This window comes from Hippocampus guttulatus, chromosome 3, assembly GCF_054856545.1.
Source record: "Hippocampus guttulatus isolate MCC_2025c chromosome 3, RoL_Hgut_1.0, whole genome shotgun sequence".
NCBI classification, from domain to species: domain Eukaryota; kingdom Metazoa; phylum Chordata; class Actinopteri; order Syngnathiformes; family Syngnathidae; genus Hippocampus; species Hippocampus guttulatus.
The window spans coordinates 15,190,304-15,207,830 of NC_141263.1; the positions used below are offsets into that span (position 1 = coordinate 15,190,304).

The 17,527-nt window shown below is 41.3% G+C and overlaps 1 protein-coding gene across 1 annotated transcript in view; it reads left to right on the forward strand.

The window, feature by feature from the left end:
* Nucleotides 1–2,044: 2,044 nt before the first annotated feature.
* The window catches only part of prtga (protogenin homolog a (Gallus gallus)), a 39,516-nt gene continuing 24,033 nt past the window's right edge, over nt 2,045–17,527 (forward strand). Inside the window, exons 1-7 of the mRNA XM_086107535.1 lie at nt 2,045–2,162; nt 3,644–3,946; nt 14,184–14,328; nt 14,477–14,610; nt 14,928–15,224; nt 16,006–16,165; nt 17,156–17,403. Coding sequence (XP_085963661.1) covers nt 2,096–2,162; nt 3,644–3,946; nt 14,184–14,328; nt 14,477–14,610; nt 14,928–15,224; nt 16,006–16,165; nt 17,156–17,403 — 1,354 coding nt within the window. The 5' untranslated portion in view covers nt 2,045–2,095. The remainder of the gene's footprint in view (nt 2,163–3,643; nt 3,947–14,183; nt 14,329–14,476; nt 14,611–14,927; nt 15,225–16,005; nt 16,166–17,155; nt 17,404–17,527) is intronic.

Here is a 17,527-nt window from a genome sequence, read left to right on the forward strand (position 1 = left end):
ATATATACAGTATATATATATATATATATATATATATATATATAGGCATAATTACGACTCCTACCTGTATCTCGAAAAACTTTTAAGAACGTGTATCTTAAGGTGCCACTGTATGTCAGTTTAATGAAATAATAGTCGTGCCAGTGCTAGCTAGCTCTCATCATTCTCTTTAAAAAAAAAATTCTCAATACAAACAGCTCCGTAAGTAGGTCAAAAAATTTTGATCAACTTGTACTTTTTCCTCCCACTTTTACTCAAATGCAGGAGTTTAATCGAACGGTCTTTTGTTTTTAACTCAAGTGTGGGTACTTTTGCCACCGTTGGTGATTAAATAGACAATCCGAGGGAGTCTGGCTGATCACTAGTAAGTCACTTTCCCACGTTATGTAAGCAAGAGGTCAGCAGCCCACTGCAAGGCCTAAGCCACTTATGCATTTGTGTATTGCGGAGCTTACATGCTGTTATTGTCACTGCTGTACTGCATGATTGGGCTCAACAATAGTATTATGTTTAACAGTATTTGCACACGGTATTGTTGGCTCCAAGTGAATGTTACCTGAGTCTCAAGTACAATTGTCAAGATCAAATGTGTCACTTATGTACAGGAAACTGATATTATATCATATCAGCACACCACCATTTTTGCTTTTGGTGTTATGTTTATGTTTTAAATACAATAGTGAGTTATGCATTTTTGGTGTGTGGTGACTGAGAATACGTATTTCACTGCTGGGTTGCTGAATAAAAAGGTTCACAAAGGGAAGGCGTGGAAGAGAGTTCCATTCGTCGCGAGACTAAGTGATGGAAATAGGATCAATATCGACATTGACTAGGCAGCTGTCCTACTATCAATGCTTTCATGTAATTGAAGGGGCCCACTTTGAAAGGACAAGCTCATTTCCATTATGTTTTTTTTCCAGTCAGTGGACAAACATTTGGCGTGCAGTTCGCTACTGATATTGAGGGGTCTGCTCTTATCAGCTTTGTTCACATTGATAAAGGAAAGTGAAAGGTTTGGATAAAAGTGTAGCAGTCAGCTCTTTGCAGTGCTGAAGTCTCTATTTCAAAACGTCAACAATCACAGGCCACACAGTGAATGCACACATTTATATCTATTGCATTGGTTTAGCTGTTTTATTTCCTAAAATTTGTGAATTATGATTAGTTTCTATTTATGTATTTTTTAAAAACTTTTTTATACTTATCTACGGAGCTCCTGAAGGTCTGTATTTATTGTAGTAAATCACTGATAAACATTACATAGAGAAAAAAAAATAGTGTCTTTCAACAACTTTCGATGTGTTTAAATTGTAAACATATATTTTTGTGGTTTAGCATTTGTAAATTATCTATTCTCAGATATTTATTGAGGAATCTAGTTGCCATTATTTGCGAAAACCTACCTACAGTATTCGCATTTTATTTCTTCCTTTTGCAAATTGTATATGTTTTCGCTGCAATACAGTGTCTGCAGTATGTCTGTCATTCTGTGTTTTGAGAGCATGGTTGGTGGTATAATTTACTTTTTAAATTATAGATCTCTTTTCAACACTTGAATTATTGGTGGCTTTTGCTATCTGTTGGTGGGCTCGGTCTGTATCCCTCGCGAAACTTCAGTACACTAGTTGGAAATTACATGCACGCGTTTGAGGTTAACTAGTAGTATTTGTAGCACACAGTTCAGTAGTGCACACTTTTGCCTTACCAGTATCATACTTGCCAAAGGTGGACAAAGAGCATACTAGTATCGAGGATATAAAATCCTTTTGATCATTTATTTGGTGTCCATTTTAAGGTTATACTAGTGGACGAGAAGTGGCACTAGTACTGTAGTGAGAAGAAACGTACAATGTATAGCTGTACCGCTAGATGCCGCCATAACCCGGAAACGTTCAGCTAGTAGGGGACCGGTGATTGATGAAGATGAGTCCGGAGGAGGGGGTGCTTTTAGTGCCCCCCCCCCCCCCCCCCCCCCAAGCTTCACTTCACTCAGCAGTCCCAGGCGGCCGGCTACTCAGTTAGTCAATTGCACCGCGGTTCTTTCGGAACAAGTCGCTATGACACGCTAGCTAGCATGCAAGGACAATTCACGTAAATGGCTCTTGTCAAAAGGAAAATATATCAGCGTTTGCTGTTCTTTGCCGCTTTTCTTCCAATCTCAGGTACGTTTGGGGTTCTTTTACGTTCAACTTTTTAAAAAAAAAGCTGTTTCGAAGTCAGTCAGCACATGAGCAGACGTAACAACAACACACAGGAGTGTTGGTAGTTCGAGGGACGACTGGCGACCTCAGCATTCACTGTGTGTTGAAATTGAGCGTGGCATTTGAATCTTTTTAAGGAAGTCTGGTTATTGATAGTATGCTCTTTTAAAATAGGATCTTTTAGTAGAAAGGACCCGAAACGACAGTGTCAGTCTAAAAAATATGTTGTCATTGAAAAAAAAAAGAAACTCTTTGCACAGTAAACAAATCATCACAAACGTTGAAATAATATGAAATATGACATTGCTCTTAATTTAAATGTATTCATAATGTGTTGCATGATAGAAAGAGTGTTGCACAGGCACCTGGTTATTATGAATAACATTGATGAGTGGTCCTTTGCAGTAAAGTTGCATTAAAGTTTGCACTACACACATGCTTTAAACACATTTAAAGTTATTAAAACACACTCTTGCTGTTGTAAAGTGGACTACTATCATATAACATCACTTGGAGGAATTGAAGAGAATACTTGGTTAGACAGTTCTTCAAATAAGATGCCAAGTGTGCTTGATTAAAGCTTTCATTGTCACTCGCAGTTGAAGTTTACTGTAAAACTGACCCATAAAACTAAACAAAGTAAAATAAACATTGTTTATTTAAACTAGGGCTGTGATGATTATTTGTCAGGTCAAATTAAATTGGCCATTTTTTTTCGCACATAAACACTTACCAACATAAGACAAAAGTAATGATATTCAACCCTCCCCTACACACACACACACACACACACATGCACACACATGCACACACGCACGCACGCACGCACAAACACACACACGCACACCAAAAAACAACAAAAATCATCCCGTTTTTGCCAATTTTGTAAAGCATTGTAAAACAGTCAAATGTTCTGCCTGCAATTCATGTCCCTATTGTTGTAAGCCTTAAAGGACCAACAAAAAATATTTTACACTTTTTTTTAAATTAATCGCTTGATTAATCGGTTATCGTACTCGGCATCAGCCATCGGTCGGCCCAATTTTAAACACCAAACTATAAAATGTTGTCTTCCATTTTAATGCGAACCACCATAGATGGGCTAAAGGAAATGAGCTTAGATGTTGTGCGAATTATGAGCATTCATACAACTGATACTTTAACACACAGAGCAGGAACAAAACTCACAAGCATATCTTCTCTCTGCTCTGCAGAAACAACCACTGTTGCTTAGTAGGGGGCCTTCTCTTCCTCTTCTTCATCTTCTTCTTATTGCTCTTGCTCTTTACGCTGCAATTCTTCCAGTAGAGCTCAGTGCTACCCAGCATGTTGTGGCACAACGTGATACGACATTCAAGTTGTGCAACCCTAAACTATAAAGCAGGTGTTCAATGTTTAATGCCCTGAGAATTTTTTTCTGACTGATTTCCTCTCTTTTTCAGGTATTTTTTGCTTCAGTGAGTTATTTTTCACTAAGGAGCCCCACGATGTGATGGTCATGCGCAAAGAAGCTGTCATTCTGGACTGTCAGGCACACGGAGAGACGCCCATTGACGTCCGATGGCTGAGAAATGGTGTAAAAGTGGTGGAGAATGAGCGGGTCTACCTGCTCTCTAACAGCTCGCTTTACATTTCCGAAGTGGAGAGCAGACGAGGAGACAAATCACATGAAGGCTTCTATCAGTGCCTTGCCCAGAACAAGTACGGAGCTATCCTCAGCCAGAGGGCCCGGCTGACAATCGCAAGTGAGTATGGATATTGGAATTGTGTTCCCTGCTCTGTGTTCTGGCTGGTTGAAGAGCAATTTGCTTTCATTGTTTCTCCTAAAGTATGCATAGATGATGATTTATTTTAGGGCTGAATGATTTGGAAAAAGGGCGGCATGGTGAAGAACTGGTTAGCACATCCGCCTCACAGTGCGGAGGTGTAGGGTTCGATTCCAGCTCCGGCCTTCCTGGGTGGAGTGTGCATTTTCTCCCGTGCCTGCGTGGGTTTTCTCAGGGTACTCCGGTTTCATCCCACATTCCTAAAACATGTATGGCAGGTTAATAGAACACTCTAACTTGTTCCTATGTGTGATTGTGAGCGCGAATGGTTGTCTATGTGTGCCCTGTGATTGGCTGGTAACCAGTACAGGGTGTCCCCAGCTACTGCCCGAAGACAACCGGGATAGGCTTGATTGCAAAGTGTCCTTCAGTGTTTTGAAAGGCGCTTATAAATAAAATGTATTATTGTTATTATTATTATAAATAAATAAATAAACCTGCTATCTGTCAGCATACTAATTGACGGAAATGAAGCTTCTTTTTTCTTTTCTTTTTTTATTGCAGCCTTTGAGATTTGAAAATTGCATTTTACTACATTGCCATTTCGATTTGAATTCAATTAATTATTGAGCCCTCATTTATTCGCACAAAAACTTTAAGAAGTTATTTTTTCAGCAAAGTGTTGCAATCAGGCTAGCTGTGGAGGAGGAAAGAAAGATACTGTTTGAAAGAGGACGTGTCCATTGGTGTGTTAATGAAAGAGCAGCGCTGTCCAGGATACCACCTCCCAAAGCTAAGGAACAGATGACCCCTCTTTACTGGCCCGGGCTTTCATGTTATTGCACCCTGATCGTTGGAAGAATTGTTCTTTTGGAATGCATTCTCCCTCAATGCTGTGCTTCTACTTTAAGGGGGGAGGAGGGAGAATGTCCAGGCAGAGTTGTGGGATGTCTCTCTCTCTCTCTCTCTCTCTCTCTCTCTCTCTCTCTCTCTCTCTCTTTCTCTTTCTTTCTCCTCCTCCCACCAAAAAGACAGAAATTTTGCAGTCACATTTTACACATTTGATATTTAGAATAGATTTGTCGGTCAGTGAAATTAAGTAACACTTTTGTGGTGATTATGCGACTAATTTTGCATGATGGAAAGTTGTTTGAGCATTTATTCAATATCCTTGACATCTGTTTTTATTTTATTTTTCTTGATTTGGCTGTGTGTCTGCTTTTCCGAACTGTGTGTGATGTGCAAACAACGTCAACGTTGCCGATTGGCTGTCGGCGACGAGGGATGGACTGGGCCCACGTTGGTCGGCCTGAAATACTGACGGAGACTGCCAAGTCAACTAGTCATGATTTCCTTGACGACCAAATCCGTCAACGGCTAATTTAATAGTGATTTCATCATTATTTTTGCAGGGGTTTTTTTTTGTTATCTGCTCTTGCTGGCACTCTGCCGGTCTGCGATGCATGTGTGTAGTAGTGATAATTCGTGTCATCTGTGATGTAAACAGAAACATTGTGGCTAAATCGTGTTAGAAACAGGTTCTGAAAATGAAGGTGCGTTTCAACCAAAACACTTCATGCGAAACAAAACAAAAGTACATTTTGGCTGATGCCTGATTCCTTTTACAGTATTGGGACATTGCCGCCTGGAAGCTAACCTGAGTCGGACCACACAGTTTACGGTGTGTGTTTGATGTAACGCTGCAGCAACAGGTCATGGGTGGTTCTTATGCTAACATATTTTAGCGTATGCTATGGGTTATGAGGCATTAGTCAATGAACTCACGTTTGTTAACAACCAAAACACAGCTACTGTATTGTCGTATTGATGCCAAAAAAATAAACAGCACACATGCTAGCTTGGCCTGACATAATTGTTACAAACAAATCTTTTGCCAATGTTCAGCTCAATCAAGATGGATGTCAGGATATCGAATAAATTGTTTTAAGATATCCTTTATTTGTCCCGCAATGGGGAAATTACAGTCAGAATTCAGAAAGGAAAACACTGGGTAGGGAGAGGGAAAAAAAAATTCATATTCCATGAATTTCTGCGTTGAGAAGTTTTCTGTCCCCTTCCTGAAAATGTCTTGCCAGAGTTCCTTTTGTCCATTTGCTATTGCATTTGACCATTTCGGTCACGGCTGAGCTGTTGCCTATCCCGCCTGACTTTGGAAGCATATTAAGTTAATAGTAAGTGTAAAAGCGGATTGTAAGCATGGCTAGTTTGTTTTAAAAAGACACTTAGGCCTGCTTGAGGGTCTATCTGGAAGCTCATAAAATTTGCACATACCTGAGAAATGCTCACTTGAAGGACATGGTGGTAACAGGGGGCGGGGGGGTTGTTGTGCCACACAGACACACACACACACAAGGACACGCACGAAACTTCGAAGTGTGTGTGTGGGAGCTCAGGCGTATATCTTTGTGCTTGTTATTCACTTTATTGTTTTTATGTAAAGGACTTTGAGCTGCTTTGTTGCATGAAAAGTGCCTATAAATAAAGTTTGATTGATTCGATTGAATGTGAATGTGCCTAAATGACCCAACTTTATTGCAGGTCTGTTGTGGCTGCAGGCTTGTTCTTCTGCCTGCTCCCCTGGCGACAGAGTGACAAGCTGAAAGGCTCGTTCACCCTCACTGTTTTGCTCCATTATTCCAACTGTGTTCCCCAAAAGAAAAGCCCTTTATATTTATCTGGCTTAATATCGGTGGGCAGAACCACGGGAGCTGTTCAACACCAGCCAGGCTAATTAGATCAGTTAAGTGAAGGATTAGACATTGATTCTAAGTTTACATGTTGTTTGTGCTGTGGGGATGCTAGTTTACTAATGTGACGGTCACTCGAGCACAAAGGTGAGAAGGGATTTGGCCCCGATGAAGTGGAATGCGACACACGAGCCACGTCATTTGACTTTTGTCAATAGACTTCAGGTTAATGGGGGATCGTAGCCCATCGCTTGGTTCGATGTTATGGCTTCTTATAGCTTGTCAGCTCAGGTTTACTTGCCAACATCTCTCAGGCTACTTGTACAACTCTGGTTTTGTGGTCGACACCTGGTTGCTGTAAGGATACTGTAAGTGCTTCAATTAGCCATGGGCCAATCGTAAATTCTGAGAGTATGATAACCGTGAGCAAAAATATTGCAATAGCACGGTATCACAGTATTAAAATTAAACCGTTCCAAAAGGCAAATAGAAAGAGCCTTTTTTCACCATTGAACACAATGCATTTTATCTCAAACAAAATATACAATATTTGGTCCAGAGGAAATGTTGACCATGATAAGTTTAAACAAATAAATGTTGACATTCCTCTTATGCTTTATTTATTTTTTCTTAGTAAGTCACAGTGTCCCATTACTGGTGAGTCTTTCGAACAGACCCGTCGGCTACACATGTCGTCCTTGGCCCTAAATCGTACCCACTGGCACCAGTTTATTTTTGCTTCGAACTTCCTTTTACTACAATGCACATTAATCCACAGAGCAAAAAGGACAGTGTGTCTTTCGTCTTGCTCTCTTCCTCCTCCTCCGCCATGTGTAACTGCTCACCCCTCCCCACTTTGTTCGCTGAGAAGGAGAAATGATACAAGTTAATTGGAGGCAATGCACTTTAAAGTGGCGGCTCGTTTACTCAACTCTGCAAGGAGCCAATCATACTGTGCCTTTCTTAGAAGTCAAAAAGCAAAAGAAGAGCTCATTACCGGTGACAGCGAGTATATAAACCTCGACTTTTTAAAACCACTGTAAAACGACAAACCGGTAATCAGCCCATGTCTACATACAACTACAAAACAATGACAAAACATTGGAATTCCACTCGGTTTGAACTATAATCATTTTAATCATTATAACAAATAAAAATAAACAAAAAAAATCAAGAAATTATGCTGACAACAATACCGGTTGTTGGGGAGATGGTTTAAAACAAAAAGCACCTACAGTAGTTCAAAGTTGAACATTTTTAGTGACCAGCCTTCCATTCAAGCAGGAACTTGCCTAATTTGAATCTAAATAGAAGATACCCTAATTAATGCCATTGCTAACGACTGAAGCCCCATTCACACTGTCTGTGGAAGCCAGCGCCTTTTCATGTGTCTCCCCCATCCATACTCAATTTTCTGCCTTTAGAGATCGTATCACACCTTTAACATGGAAGGGACACTGCCAGTGTGTAAGTATATTACGCGATGCTCCGAGATGGGGGTTTAAGTTTAACACCTGACACTTAGTTCTTCCTCCCTCATGCACTTAAAGCAATTGTCTTATGCACAATTGCCTGACAAGACGCTCGCACTGATATTGTGATCTAATTATCTGATTGCTGAATGGTGTGTTGGCTTTGTGAAAAGACTTACAGCTTGCTGGGTTAGGTGGAAAAGGCAGAAGGATCTTCTGTTGTGGCTATCATGCACTTCTATCTGTACTATTTCAGTGATGTCCCACTTATTGCGGGGCACGTGTTACACGCCCACCTGCGTTGAGGAAAATACTCGTTATAATAAAAAAAAACTCCATCAAAAACATATTTTCACCTACTCCCATCTGCCTACATTTCAACTTATTGAAATGCGCTTACATTTATGAAAAAACTTTTTTTTAAGTATTCCTAAGTGCCCGGGCTCCATTAAGAAATGGAAGACATATAATGCATCTTTGAGATAAAGAAAAGAAGGCGACTGTTTTGCTAACACAGTTCTAAGTAGTAGGCAATACGTGCTTTCTTAAAGCTGTTTTTTTTTGTTAATCTCACTACCATACTGTGAAGTTGACACAGAAAACAAAAGAGAATTTAAACAACCAAAATCTTCAAATTGTGCTGAATGTCATCTAATGATAATTTTGTTTCACAAATGTTAGCTAACTTAATGCCAACATACCATGTGACACTCCATTGGTTGGTTTACGGAATTAAGAATACTGTAGATGTTACGGTAGTCATAAGCCTTCACAGAGCTGCTACTCTACACTCTTGGAGCAGTAACACATACAAACAGTGAATAAAACAATGCCCACATGCACATATTCTATCTGCTCCGTGGATACTCCAACTGGAGTTTAGTTGGGGATCTTTCTACTTTCTCTTCGTTCCACTACATTTCTTCCAGTAGACGTCATTGTTGCCTGGCATGTTGTGGCAGAGAGTGGTACTGCCTGGAAAGCACGCAACTCTAAATACAGACTTGCAGTGTTTGTGTTTTTTTTGTTTTTTTTAATCAACTGCAATACAGTGGGGGGGAACACTGCATTTTATGTCAGAATCCCTGCTCTGAAAAAGGTAATGAAAACAGCAATGTTCTACTTTTACACAGAACTATATTTTAGGGTACCAGTTGAATTCCAGTGTAGTCCCAATGGGTACCATTAGTGTGCTACCCTAGCAATTCATAGCTAAACCAATAGACATGGACAAAGGTCATGATCCATTAGAAAATGTGGGATGACACGCTTGTTATTGTCAACTTGCTCGTATATTTCAAGCCCCCTGGGGCACAAGTCCCGTATCAGGTCTTGTAACTTGTAAAAAACAGTGTTTTTAAAGGAGCCAGTAATGCTCCGTACACCAGTGGAATTCCAGAAAACCAGTCTAGCAGGCTGTTCACACTGATGTCATTTATTGTGCCCTGGTCTGCCGTTATAGGGCTTGTTCTAATGGATTAAACCTCAAATGCCGTTATTTATAGTTGCTTAGGTCTTGGACTGGTGCGACACTATGAGGAACTCTAATAGGGGCAGAGCAAACTTTGCAGCGGGCAAGCTGTGGCGTCGATGAATGAAGTGGCCATAAGCGAGACAACGGAAAGTGCAGAATCTTGTTTTTCTTCCTCTGCCGGACGCAAAAAGTTACCATGGTTCCCCTCAGTGGCAGGCTCAGAGGTCAAAGGTCTCCCTAAATTGTTCAGTGGATGGAGGGCAGCGAAAGAGAGCCCTGTTCTCTTATCTTCCATCCAGTAATACTTAAAGTTCCTCAGTTACATCTAGAGCAATGACAGAGTCGTTTTGAAATGTTTGTAATTGTGAACCTGGTTAACTGCATGAGAGGTGGCTCTTTGAATGATGCAGGTCAGCTGATTGCAACCAGAATAATTGACATGTACACAACACGGTAGATACTGATAATGGCACCCCCCCCCCCTCAATATTGCAATTGCGATTTAATATGTGATTATTTTTTACAAGGTCTGCTTCCTCTGTATTTTGGAACAGACACACGCAATGAATTAATCTTTATTTAAACTTTTTAATGTTTCACAAAACACTATGGAAACACTTGGACTATGCTTCTTCAGCACTGAGCTTATCTAGAAGCTATATGAAATATGTTGTCCAGCCATATCAACAGTCAAGTCTTCCGACCGAAATTAAGCATTTTTGTTTTTTCAAAATTGTATTCTACCACATTGCAAAGTCGATTTGAATTTGATGTTGAACCTCAGCGAATAACTCCCTACCCATCTAAAACTGAGCACGATCTTCTAGATACAGTCCATGTTCAGCATTTTGTTAAATTGCGCAAGTGGCCAATTTCTTTTATTCCCAAGATATCTCAAAGCAAACTAAAGGTGCCGTTAAACAATCCATACCTATTGACACGCTGACCTTTATTTCGGAGATTAAAGACAATGCAGTCACTGTGTGCGGTGAGTAGAAGGCTCGTGTTGAATGACTGAAAAACTTTGCAGACGAGATAAGGGGCAGAAGGAGGGGGATGAGTGCTCCCCCTCAGCACGGTGCTTTCAGGGGTCATGCCGCCCATGGGAATCGTTCTTTGTGCAGTCAGGCCAGTGGTCACTTGACTGTCCTGCAGGCTGGGTTGAGCAGCCGCCAGCCCGCCACTGATTGATTTGTTAACGTCTTTTTTTCAGTTTTGCATTCTTCTCCTCTCGCTTATCAGGCAGGCTTTCTTTCTTTGGAACCATTGCGTGTTGTTAAGGCCTCTTTTCTCCAATTAATTAGTGACACAACTCAACAGAATTCCAATGATTGTTGTCAACAGTGACCAGAGCGCTTTTCAAACTTTTTTAGTGGCGCTTTTCGTGTGGGATTTATTTTTTCAGACGACATTCTGTTAGCGTGCGACCTAACGAATGAGGTGATCAATTTTAATGTCTCTCTTAAATGATTGGACCCTCGGGGGTGGGTTGAGTTGGGATAAGAGCGCATTATTGGAAGCATCCATGTAATTAAGTCACCAGGTTTTTTTTTTCTGTGCATTCTCTTGTATTGCTAAAACACAATTAAAATACTCAAAGGGTGCGAAAATGGACAAATTAATAGAAAGAGGCTTGTGGGATCATTTTGGAGCAATCACATCATTTATGAAACTGCATGTCTTTTGTGCCTCTTTAATAGCTTTGTAGTTTGAGTGCAGTGCTTTGCAGTATAGACCAGAGACTGATCACAGTAACCAGAGCAGAGAGGCTGAACTAATTCCTGGTATTTGTAAGGGAACCTTTGTTTGGGCTTGACCTGTCCACTGACCTCCCGTTTGCTTAGTTGTTGGCATCTGTTACAAGGAACAGAACAAAAAAAGTCACATCCACCTTTGAAGCTTATGTAGGACAGTTTTTTTTTGTTGTTGTTTTAAACCAAAGTACAAGCCACATTTGTTGGCATTATTTAACACCGTATCAATTTTCCATTTTTCTCTCGGCGTTCTGTAAATGACGTCACTCGCCGGAGATTGCCGAACAAAAGGATTTTCGTTGTTCAGCATGTTGCTATGGATGTAACTATATACCTGGGTGGGTTGCATTTAAAAAAAAAAAAAAAAAAAAAAAGTATGCTTGAAATAGTTTTAGCCCTTGAGTATTACTATTGAGTTTTAGCCCCCCACAGTATTACTTAAAAGCTGGTTGGCCAAGTTTACTTCACACCTGGCCTTTAAAGGTCAGCATAGTGATATGGCAAAATATCAGCAGCTAAACAGTCTATAAAACTGCAGAGAGCAGCAAAGGGGTGGCCTGGCCATGCATAGCTCTGCCTGAGCTGGGTGCTCGGCGGGATTTGTGGAGGTCAGAAGTCAGAGGTCAGCCTGCTGGGTAGGGCAGATGGTCAGCTTCTTTTTGCTTTTGTGGAATGGGCTCAACTATCTATCATGCTTTCCGATTGTTAAAAAAAAATAAATCCAAATGGGCCGTGAAAATAAAAAATTGACACCACTCTGTAAATCATGTCAGTATGTTACTGTCTATCAATTGGCATGTGTTACCCTTGATGAATTAATGTGCACATTAGATGCCCTTTTGTAAAACATCACCACCTAAAGTCTCTAGGTCAGCGATCTATTCTCAGCTGTGAGTATGTCCATAAAATGATCGATTTTTCACCTTGACTTAGTAGATGATCAATATTCAATGATTACCCCACTGTTTGTGAATCCAGCACGCTTTTCCCGAGAAGGGAGGCAAAGGATAAGTGCTGCTCATCGCTCATGCCCTCCAGCCATTTCACTCCAGCATTAACAGGAGGGTGGGCAACAGTGTGGGTTTGTGAGAACAAGGCTCAAAAATGCGACCGTTATGCTCGCAAATGCTCCAGTTTTTTCAATGCGTGCTCGTAAACATTTCATCTGGTCACACAGCGCGAGTGTGTTTTAATGCTCCTACTGGTTCATACAGCGAAGGGGCTTCAACTGTGCATCCGTCTGCCGGACTGCACATGGAAGACGGAACAGGCATCAGGTTAAATCCTTGTATAAATTCAATAAATATCCAAGTCTGGCAACGGAGACCGCGCGCTTGTCTGTTTTTAGTGGTACATGTGGAATTATAAATACTGGCGACATTATACAAAAATACGGTATGTCAATGGAGATGACCATATATCAACAAATATGGTCATGCTGTGCGCATCCAATTCTGTCTTGGTGTGATCAACTGAAAACTTTGTCGCAGCAGTGGTACCGCTCCAAATGTTAGTGCAGAGCCCTGGAGAAGAGGGGAGCTGGCATGCCTTTGCCCGGTTGTGTTTTGACATCCAGCGGCCACTGGATTTTACAACAGAGAGGCAACAGCTCAGGACTAATCTGATTAAACATGACACTGATTGCCCCCAAAATCCCCTACCCCACTCCATCACCCCCCCCCCCCCCCAAAAAAAAGACCGGATCCTGACAAAAGTTTGCCTCTTGTCTAGCAATAATGCTACTGACCTAGCACAAAGCTATGATTTTAACATCAGCGATGTTAATAAAACAACTGTAGTTTACTTAGGACTGCAATGAAGAAAGAACGAATAACTCCAAACGTTTGATTACAAAAAATGTTGATTCTCTGCCTTGAACCTTCGCAGGATCATTTCTTCACAGTTCACCGTCACAGAACCAACGCAAGCACAATATGAATATTAATCAGCCAGTTTGAGCAATTTGTTATCAAGGGTTAAAAATGACAAGCAAAAGAAAAAGGAAGAAAGGTATTTTTCGTATTTTATTTTTTCAGAGACCAAAATCAAACTGTTTATCAAAATGGTGTCTACTAGACTGAGAGTGTACAAAAAAAAGAACTTGACAGCAAAGAGAAAAAGGAAAATTCAAAAGTGGTCCTCCTCTCCAGTTTGGCTGGGCTCTACGTATGCTTTTAACTACCATTGAGACTGTGTCCAATCTGTTTTAACAAAACGTGACCAATTTTAAATTTTGAGATTACTCATTGCGGCACCGTTTGAAGAGACAGAGTTCAAAACGTAGCTCAACATGCGACTGGATGTTGTCGCTGGCCACTTCTTTTAATGTCATCGTCCCGCTGTATGAGGAGGCTACAGGATTGTAATGTTTTCTCTTTTAAGGTGCGACAACTGGCATTACCACATTGTTTAAGTCTGTAACTGTCATAGAAAGTGGACTTGGCCAAATACTTACCATGCAAATGAAACATTCTGGCTCATACCAGAAGTCGTGCCCCATAATTCATGCCAAAGTTCTTGAAGGTGGATAGATTTCTGTTCATTCCCATGCAAAGTTTCCAACCTTGTCTCCAACCTGAAATTTCCAGATTGCAACACTAATAAAGGCTTAGTCTATTCTTTTCTCACCATTCCTGCTAATAACATGAAGTGCTGTATTAGTACCGGTATATGAAAATAAATAATTTGACAACTGAACTTGTCACATGGTTGACATTGATTGCCTAAGACCTGAATGGACCAATTAACCACTCATGCAACTTTTCAAATACGACAGTGAAAGCAATGGTTTGCTCTGTTCTGCTCCAGGTATTTCATCGTTTACAATCCAACCAACTTCCATTGTGGTAACCGAAGGATCAGTTGCCAGATTTTCCTGCAGAATCAGCGCGCACCCTCCTCCCATCATCACTTGGGAATTCAATCGGGTTACATTACCCCTCGCTACTGAAAGGTATGCTCTCAGATCTTTTCACTCCACCTTCGTCCTATTTATTTTTCTCATGCTTGTTGGACAGTTGAGTTATTTTGAAAAGCTCAGCCTATCTGCTATTGCCGTCATGATAGTGTTATGTTGCTTTTCTTTTGTTTGTGTAATCCAGAATCACAGTCCTGCCAAGTGGCGCTCTTCAGATTCACGGGGTGCAGCGCACAGACAGCGGCAATTACCGCTGCGTCGCCACCAACATCGTGAACCGGCGACGTAGCATGGAGGCCATGCTCACTGTTATTTCTGGTGGTTCCAACGTTCTGTATTATACACACGCGGTCATGTGCACTGAAGCTAAAGAAGAAGAATAGAGATTGATTTTGACCTGTTAGCATCTCTGTAGTCAAGGAGGAGAGAGAGAGTGTTGTAATTTTGAACTGCGTACAGTTGTGCTTTTTTATATTGTATTGTTGTATAGTATGCTGTCTCTAATTGCATCGTGATAGTGGCGATTATTAAAATGTGGATTAAGTAAATCCACACTCCCAAATGCACGGCTCACCATCATCGTATAGCGTATGGCACATGAAACCTGCACTAATGCTTCCCCCACCGTCTTGCAGCTCCTAGCCCCCTGCAGCCCCAGAGGCCACTCATCATAGCTGGGCCGCAGAACATCTCAGTGTCGACGCATCAGAGCGCCACTTTGGAGTGCATTGCCACAGGCAACCCCCGACCTATCATCTCATGGAGTCGCGCAGACAGCAAATCTATTGACGTCTATCACACCAAAGTGCTGGGTAATGGTAACCTCATCATTACGGACATCAAGCCCCAGCACAGGGGAATCTACGTGTGCCGAGCCACCACCCCTGGGACACGAAACTTCACCGTCGCAGCAGCCAACGTTACCGTACTTGGTAAGGATACACAGATTTATGTATTACGCCCTTTTTCATGGAAATTTCTTTGTTGCACAGTATATATGTAGTTAACAGTATAAATTTGGGCTACAGTATAGATTTGGACTCTCATGATTTGCTTGTTGAAGACGTCATCATACCTGCCTCAGTGTGAAAATGACTTTGAGGACTCGTATGACCACGGATCTGGAGGAGCTTCCAGCCATATGTGTGTCTTCATCGATCAATCATCCATCATTCCTTCTTTCCCAGCTGCTCACGAACTATGGGCGGTGTGAATGCTAGGCGCTAAACTAACGTGCCCGGCTAACCACGATGCAGGGCCTTTTCTCTAAGTCACTAATCTTAATGGCAGCCAGTAGGCTATCACACCGACAAGTATTGTTATCACAAAAGAAGGATGAGGTATCGCTAAACATCCGACATATTGAGCAAAAAGAGAGAGCAGGAAAAGACGAGGAAGATGCTAACCTCTAAGAAATTTGAAATGATTTTCTCACTCAGTTTTGGCGAGATTGCACACATTGCTAACGTCATATAAGCTCATAAAAATGAATGTTTGCAAAATCCTTTCTTATTTGATCAGGTTGTAATTTATTGTGCTGTGTGTGCTCTTACCTCTCAGGCTTTACTTGTTTGGAGCCATTTTTGTCCACAGACAGACATAGTTAATTCCGAAAAATGAAGCGCAGTGGACACAAATCTGTTTCCAAGGCAATGCGAAATGTGGTCATTTCAGTGGTGTTATTCATTTCCTTTTGATGCGCTTCCTACACAGCACCGCCTTCTTTGGTTGAGTGGCCAGAGAGCCTGACGCGTCCGCGTGCCGGCACGGCTCGCTTTGTGTGTCAAGCTGAGGGGTTTCCAACGCCTCAGATCACCTGGCTCAAGAATGGAGAGAGAGTGCACTCCAACGGTCGAATTAAGATGTACAGCAGGTATAGTTCTTCACACAGAAGTAATATTAATATGCTTCGTTTACTTTGTAGTTTTATCAGTATGATAGAAGATAAAAACGGGAAAATAACAGACCTCTTCACCGTGCTCAATCACAGACCTCCGGGTGGCAAAAGATGAGCTTTCTTTGATGGCACCACTTACCTGACAACGACTTAAGTTCATTGGTCTCCCCCCAAAAATGTCAACTGCTTCATTTTGACTTCAGCAAATGCAGTTGAGGGCGGTTTGCAAAATCTGCACCAAGACAGTAACGGCGAGAGATAGAAATACTCTGTGACCATTAACTGGACAGACTTGCGGTGGTCGGTGCAAGCTACAAAATAACTCCAAAATCGGTGCTGGTATTAGTATTCGCCCGGTGTACTGAATAGACGATAAACCGGTGTCAAAATTTGAGTACCACTCAACCCTAACTGTGAGAAAAGGATGTCTCCACAAACCAGGTGATGGAAGTTCTGTTCCCAGTCTGTCCCTTAGGAAGCGGCCACAACACCAAGAGGCAGTCTTCCAGTTCTCACTGTACAGTTATTCACGGCATCCACTTGATTTTTCTTGCTTACCCACAAGTTCTGTTGGATTGATTTTGAATTTTCTTTACTTTTTCATAAATTGAAACCAACCCTACAAAAAAAAAAAGCAACTGCAACACATTTTTGTCATAGTTTCAACTCAGGACAGCAGGGGTCATTTGCTTTTTTCCACTCAGAAATGTCCCGTTTTTAATTTGGAATTTTTTTTTCTTTTTACCACTGTTGGTTTTACTAAAAACAGTTCTTATGAATAATTAACTTATGTCCTTACATCATTAAGGAAACTTTATAATTTACATTAAAACAACGGGTTCAGTTTAGTTTCTCTTGAATTTGTTTTTTGCTCTTTTAATTATCGGTCCTGTTAAAGGTAATTTGGCAATTGGAAAGGATCCACATGATGATAAAGTTGTGTGTGTGTGGGTGTGTGTGTCACAGCAAACTGGTCATTAATCAGATCATTCCTGAGGACGATGCCATCTATCAGTGCCAGGCTGAAAACGAGCAGGGCTCTGTGCTCGCCATGGCGAGGCTCATCGTGGTCATGTCAGAGGACCGCCCTAGCGCGCCGAGAAATATCAGAGCGGACACTGTGTCGAGTTCCGCCATCTTGCTGGCTTGGGACAGGCCGCTCTATAACTCCGATAAAGTTATCGCTTATTCTGTGCACTACATGAAGGCTGAAGGTGAGTGAAGAAATGCGTGAGAACATGTGACATTGATCATTTACCGATGTGCACTGGGAACAGAAGTGGGCTTTATATAACCATTTCCCAAAATGTTCAATATGTGTTGCATTTAGATTTTTTT